The sequence below is a fragment of the Pyxicephalus adspersus genome, chromosome 7 (genome assembly GCF_032062135.1).
Source record: "Pyxicephalus adspersus chromosome 7, UCB_Pads_2.0, whole genome shotgun sequence".
Lineage (NCBI taxonomy): Eukaryota > Metazoa > Chordata > Amphibia > Anura > Pyxicephalidae > Pyxicephalus > Pyxicephalus adspersus.
Window position 1 is genome coordinate 9,712,852 of NC_092864.1, and position 7,272 is coordinate 9,720,123.

At 39.0% G+C, this 7,272-nt stretch overlaps 1 protein-coding gene across 1 annotated transcript; it reads right to left on the reverse strand.

Moving 5' to 3' along the window:
- Window positions 1-611: 611 nt before the first annotated feature.
- On the reverse strand, window positions 612-6,880 carry LOC140334743 (NXPE family member 2-like). Its single transcript, XM_072416982.1, has 5 exons — window positions 6,804-6,880; window positions 4,186-4,901; window positions 3,346-3,407; window positions 1,821-2,039; window positions 612-1,162 (listed from the first exon to the last, which is right to left on the reverse strand). The coding sequence occupies exons 1-5, from the start codon at window positions 6,828-6,830 to the stop codon at window positions 612-614; spliced, it is 1,575 nt and encodes a 524-aa protein (XP_072273083.1). The 5' UTR covers window positions 6,831-6,880.
- Window positions 6,881-7,272: the final 392 nt, after the last annotated feature.

The following is a 7,272-nucleotide window of genomic DNA, read 5'->3' on the forward strand; positions in this document are numbered from 1 at the left end:
AGCCATGACCTCCAAAGTTTGTTACCACTGACACCAATGATCTTTTTGGCTGTCTGTAATGGTGACATTCTTGAAAATGGTAGACATTCTTCCTACTAGGAAAATGCTTATGTACTGCCAGCTGTAGATATGGGAATTGTATAATTAAAAGGGGTTCCCTGAAGACCTGAAAGTTATTTTAGGGGTTCTCCCTTGTTATAAAGGTCTAGAAGTGTGCGCTAAACTGTCAGGGTATACCCAACCCTAGTTCCCTAGACCTCAACATGGTCTACTAAGAAGCCCGCAACCTGGGCCTAATAATTACCAGGATTTGGTCTTTATCTGCAAGAGTTACAAATGTACCAGCATCCAGAACATTCGGAATAGAAGTATGGGCCTCATAGATAAAACAATGTAAGAAGCAAAAACTTTCAAGCACCCGGGGACAATTAAAAGAAAACGTTGTGCTTTGCTGTATTGGCTATGAAAAGCCTCGGGTTTAGGCTACTTGCACTGTAACATCTGCCATCACTAGGATAAAAAGTCTGAAAATAACAGTGATGAGATTGATGATAAACAACTTTAAATAATAAATAATCCTTCATTCAAAACCTTTATTTTGTTTATTATCCTTAATTTTTTGAAGCTTGTGTGAAGGACATGCTGATGAGGTTTTCTAGAACCTCTAAGGGAGGATGGATGACATTGCATGCATAGGCAATGGTCATGTCCAAGCCATCCACAAACCCAACGTTCAACCCTTTGAAAATCTCCCGGAGTGCCAGATACTGGACGTAACCATGGAAGTCACTAAACCGTTCCATGTCGATATCCATGTCACGAGCATTCTCCTCTTTTATGATCACTCTAGTGCGCGGACTACGGATAAAGAGCCGTTCTATTGCTCTTCGGACATTTATTGCTGATCTTATGAAAGTCCTGAAAGGGAAAGGCCTGAAATGTTGACCCAAAGTGAGCACAATAATTGTGTTTTCTCCTCCGCCAATCTGGTCAATCTGGCGGGCCATGTAAGCGTCTTCTTTGATGGAGTAGAAGGTTTTGCTGACAAATGGAAAAGTGTGTTTCTTCCACTGGACATAAATGAACTTTTCCAGATTAATGGCCAGAAGAGTCTTTTGCCAGGACTGCATCTCATCTTCTGTGTGATTGAAGTAATCAACAACTGGAAGAAAAAAGCAATAATCACATTAATAATCCTGATAAACAATAAAAGTGTGAAAGTCAAAGAATGTCTACAGAAAGGAAGGTAGAAGGGAAAGAATGGGGATCTGTTTGTATGAACTTTAAATATTCTCACAAAGTGGCTTATTAAGGTGAATCTGAACTTAAATAGTGAAAAATGAATCTAATAGAAAAATTTGGAAATTTGTTAATCTGAACCTAAAGCTAAGAAACCATACATACATAAGGTTTAGCTTTGGCTGTATCCAAATGGTAAAATGGAAAATTCACCACTTGCCTGGAATGCCGTGTAAAATTGGAGGACTATTTTGTTTGTCCTACTTCTCATAGCTGTATATCTGTATATATGTGTCTCAGCAAATCACCAGCCATCAATGGGGGTGAATCTGAGATCAAAAAGTAAATCCCCATCTCTTCTGTGGCCACCACGACTCAGAGGCAATGCACAGAAAAAGGAATGGTAAGCGAAAATATAAAAGATTAGCTGCACTGATATAGGCAAGGGTGGAAGTGAAGAAAGTCTAAAGAAAGAAAGAAAGGAAGGTATGAGGAAAGGAGGAAAAACTTCTAAACTGATCAAAGTCTAAAAAAAAGGAAAGAAGGGAAATCTCAAGAAATGTATGTTCCTCCATACTTACTTTTAATATTCTCTGCAAAGTGTCTTATATATTGGCGAACTGTAGAATCTCCCATGAGGAATAGCTTTTTGCCTTTGAGAAAGTCTTTCAGTACATCATTGTTGGTGAATTGTGTCATCTTGCAATGAATGGGCTTCCACATGTTGTATGAGAAATATCCACTTGGGATGGGATAGTAAGATCCAGTACTGCACTTTTCTGAGGGTTCCGGCTGTTTTTCTAAACAGAAATACCAATTATCAGGCACTGCATGAGAAATCTAAAATCTTTATCTCATATCATATCATGACCTGTTTGTTTCTACAGGAAATTCATGTGTTAATACAAGCCAAATGTAAATTTCAGTGGGCAAGCATGTAGGGGTTTCAATTAGGGCAGTGTTTCTCTTTGAACATAGGGGAACCCTTGAAATAACTTTCAGGTCTTAGGGAACCCTGGCTATCATTACTATATCCACAACTCACAGTACATTAGCCTGGAAGTCAATAGGAAGAATGTTTCTTACAATGCTGGCCATTGCGAAAAATGTCACCCTCACCTAAACTTACTGAAGAGGCACAAATTGCTCATTGCTCAATGAACCCCCAGGAACCTCTGGAGGAACCTTGGTTGAGAATTGAGTTAGGGACTAACACTTCTAATGACCAAAAATTTGACACCACTCAAAAATTACTGAGTTTACAGTGAAGATTACTGATTTTGCTCTTCCACTTGACTAAGGCTAAGTACACATGTGAAATAATTGTCGTTGTAAAGGTTCTTCACGATCCCTTCACAGTGGAGCTGCACCCTACTGCTCTCTTTGGCCTTCACTTTCAAACCGATCGTTCCTCGTCCGTCGTACATGGATCCACCAGGACGGATGTTCAGATGACGACAAGCGCTGCACACAAGCCAGATTCTTGTCCAATATCAGCCCTGAGCTGATTTTCGAACGAGAACCATCTGACGTGTGTACATAGCCTTAAATGGGTCTTCACCAACTTGTGAAATGTTCTACCATGACCATGCTCCTATGTACATAGCCAACAAAGTCTTCTATCATCACCATGCCCTGTGTACAAAGACATGGTTTTATGAGGAGAAACTTGCATGAGAGCCCTGACTTTAACCCTACTGAATACCTTTGGGATAAATCAGTATACTACTTATAAGCCAGGTTTTCTCCAACATCAGTACCTGAACTCACAGGGCCTTTTTTTGGCAAAATAGACTAACATTTGGACACACTTTAAAACCTGTGGAAACCCTTGAAAACTGGAAATGGTATACCCTAAAAAGGGAACCAGTACCATTTTAATGCCCATGGTTTTGAATGGGATTTCCATGATTTTTTGAATGGGATATCCAACAAGCTAATAGCTGTCATGGTCAAATTCCCATATACTTGTAATACATTCTAGTGGCAGAAACTTAATAAGGAAGCCGAGGATAATATAAAGAGCTGCATATAAATTGCTATTTGATAAACATTATCTTTAGAAGTTTTTATTTTAAAAGACTGATTTCGGTAAAAAGAACTTACTGCCGCAGCTGGCAACTTTGATAGGCGTTAAAGGCTTAGAAACTTCCAACCCAATATTTGACCTAAAAAGTAACAGAGGTTACAAAGTTAATTATAATACTACAAAGTTTAATTATAATTACTAACACTATTAACATATATATATATGCATGGACATCTTTGGGAGTGCTTTACAGAGAGTAATGCATTAGCTCTGAGCCAAAGGTGATCTCATATTTTATTATCCCCATCACATATACAGGCATGCAGTACATTCAATTTTAAGGAGGAGATTCTGGATTGTGGGAGGAAACTAAAGCAAAAAATGAATCAAAGCAAACACTGGAGGAAAAGTGCAGAAATTGTATTGTTAGTAGGAACTGAAACCAACACCAGAGTGCACCATGGCAAGAGCACAAACCAAAAACCACCATACTGACCCACCTTTGAACATTTATACATTTGATTGCTTTTTTAGAGTTGTATATATGTTTTCAGATAAAGTTTAAATCAAGAAAGAGCCTTCTCTTGATTTTAACTACAGGGTTTAATTTACAGGGTCCTATTTAGGCAAATATCTATTCATTTTTTTGTGGAGGCACCAGGACACAATCCGCCTGGTTTATTAAAACTCTCCAAGATTGGAGAAAATAGACTATCATGGGTGAACCTGAGTGGTAAAAACAAACTTGTAATTGGTTTACTTAAAATGATTTGCTATTAGATAATAGAAGTTTTTAATCCTTTCAATGTTTGCTAGATCAAACAGGTACTCCCACAATAGTCCTCCAGTCTCCTCCAGTCTTGGAGAGCTTTAATATGGGGTGGTAAACCATTTCCTACACAATTTGTGTTTATTACCTGTTAAGAAGAATTTGCTCTACTTCTGTAAGATAGGAATGATTCCGGTTGACAGAATTCATATGGGTCAGGGCTTCACAAGGGTAATTCTTAGGCTTAATACAAAAAAAAGCCTCCTGGTCCCTTTTATCAATGTAGGCGCAAACTTCCTTCTGGGTGTCAAGCTGGAATCCGCATTCACTGTTGGCGTAGTCCGTAGCGCTTGTGAAATTTCCGGTGTATTTTATATTGTTGAAGCCTTGGTTCCTGCCACGCCACAAGGCAGAGACAGCCTCACTTGGGTGCATGAGGACTATGGATAGGTGCACAGTACCCTCCCAAAATAGGGTGAATTTTACCAAATAAGTTCCATTATTGTAATCTTGGATGCTGCCACTAGCGCTGCTGTTTGTAGTGGGTGAATATATCCTAGCCCTTAAGTAATCCCCACCATATTGTTTTGGTGATCCGGAATAGTCATACGCATCAACCCTTACAAGAAGAAGGTCCCCAATGCAATATTCATCTTTTCGGTTTATAACAGTTAACTTAGTTTCCTCCGCACTGGTGGCCTCTTCTACATCATCGATGGTCACTTTGGGTATGAGTTTATCGATCTTATGGAAAAGATCTTCAATTTCTTCATTGGTTTCCATTGGTGCTGGGTTAGACTGTGTGCTGGTACATTCTTTTTGCGGTTGGCAGTTACATAACTGGAGCATGTTAATTTTAGGGACCTGAAACATAAGTCATTTTTTAATTGTAATTTGCCATCATCAATTAATATTAATATAATTCTAATTCTGTATATTAAACTGGTAAAACTTAATGATATGAACTCCAGTGAAAAGTGGTTCATTCAGGTAGTTAGAGCTCCTGTCATTGTTGAGCAAAGAGCAGCGGGAATGAATGATCCTGGGTTCTAATTTAGACCTCGCTGGATCCAGCAATGGTTATTTTTATGTTGGCACCCAACAATAAAAAAACAATGGCTAGCCACATTCATGTCCATTGATTATTTAAACTTAACCATGCAAAGTGAGATAAAGTAATAGATAAGACTGGATCTATAAAACAATTGTTAGACACATGTCCCCATCACTCTTGCCAAGTCTTGGCTGTATATATGCTCAGGCCAGTGTAATATACTTGTTTATGGGTTTTTTGCACCTTATCTCTAGAAACAACTCCCAGTTTTACATATCTTTTTTTAAAGAAGTCTTTGTGTTATTTTTACGTTGTAAACATTACGTACATTTTATGTTGTTTAACCTTTTCTGTGGGCAGATGGTACTAATATACAGTCTCTGGTTAAGGATATTTGGAATCCCTCTTCAGATTTCAGATTCAAATCAAAGCCCCCTTCATTAACAAATCCCTATATTCAGTTTGTGGGAAAGAATAGGAGAAAATGTGTAGGACTACTCATGTGCATGGTCATGTGTCTGAACACAACTGTGGGAAAATGTGCAGGAATGCTTTTGTGCCTGCTCATTAGCCCGAGCACGGTGCATCAATACGCTTATCCATATGCAAAGGTGCACCTGTACCTGCATGTAGCATACTAAAATAGTCGCTAGCTCCACTGGTGCTAGGTGGGCTATTAAAAAGCCTTCAGTTTACTCCTCCATTGTTGATTGGTATTGAGCCATTTCTGTACCTGAACCATGACCTTGGACTGGTCATTGAGGCTCCGATTTTGCTTCTGAACTGGCTCTTGGAAAACCTATGCTTGGACTCCAAATTCCTAATCTGAAACCAGTTTGTAACCTAAACTTGCTCCTGTTTATTTCATGTACTGCACTTGCCACCAAGTTACAGACCTCAGCCTGTCATGTGTCCCAGCTTCACACCTATAATCCTGTTCCTCAAAACCAGCAAGTTACAAAGCTTAGATTGCTTCTGACTAACAGATAACAAGTCGTCAACCTTGGCTACCTGTGACTACGTTCATTCCTCAACCCCCTTTGGCACCCTCGTGAATCCGTCTTTTTTTCTCCAGCTCACCCAGGACCAGAAAAGGAGACTTCCCTCTTCTTCTCAGACATCCCCAAGTATGTGATAAAAGCCCTGTTCCTCATCTATGGGAACACCACTGTGATCAGGTACAAAAAGAAAGGTCACTCCCTTTCTAGTCATCCAGGTTCCATGCCTGGAAAAAGGGTTTGGTTTATTTGTGAAAGGGGGATCCCACCTTTTTCATGTATTTCTTGCATAAATTAATTTAACGAAACCTATACAGCTTCTGGGTATTTTGTGTTCATAATCATGTTTTTGACTGTGGATTTACAATGTTGCTATTTAAACAGCAATTGTCCTAATACTATACAATTGTTGTAAAGTTTTTAAAGGGCAGTACCAATTGACTTGGGACAATAACTAATTTACATTGATATATTGGGCTGCTTATGAGTCAAAAACCAATATAATGATTACTCTACTGCCAGGTTTGTGGGTGTTCCAACTATGTGTTTCAACAGGTCCCTTCACCCCTCCTCCTCTATACTATGTTCAGAGGCTCTACATCTAAAATCAATAGTTGGCAACTGTAGACTTCAATGCAAACTCAATGGATGCAAAGAGATCTCCTAGAGATATGCTTTAATATATAATGCATACATAAACAAGGTGAACATTACCTGCATTTTTTTCTGATTGAATACCATGACGATTATGGTGGTCACCACTGCAACTATCACGGTTGACCTTAAAGACAGCTTCATCTTACAAAGTGGAAGAGTCTCCTGGAGAATGAAACAAAGGAGAATAGCCTTGTTAGGGTCATGAGTCAAGAGTGAGAGCGGAGGCTCCTGTTTTATGTCTATTTCAACAACTAGAAAAGTGAGGTTTTCCCCCAACCAGGTTTCAAGTTTCTATGATGTCAACGTTTTCTAATGGGCCTGATTTGTTAAAGCTCTCCAAGGCTGGAGAGGATACACTCTTATCAGTAAAGCTAGGTGATCTAGCAAACCTGGAATGTATTTCTAATTTGGTATTTGCTTGTAAATGTTTTTAATCCTGGACCAGATCCAATACAGGTTTGCTGGATCACCCAGCTTGAAAATGTATCTTCTCAAGACTTAAGGAGCTTTAATAAATCAGGCCAAC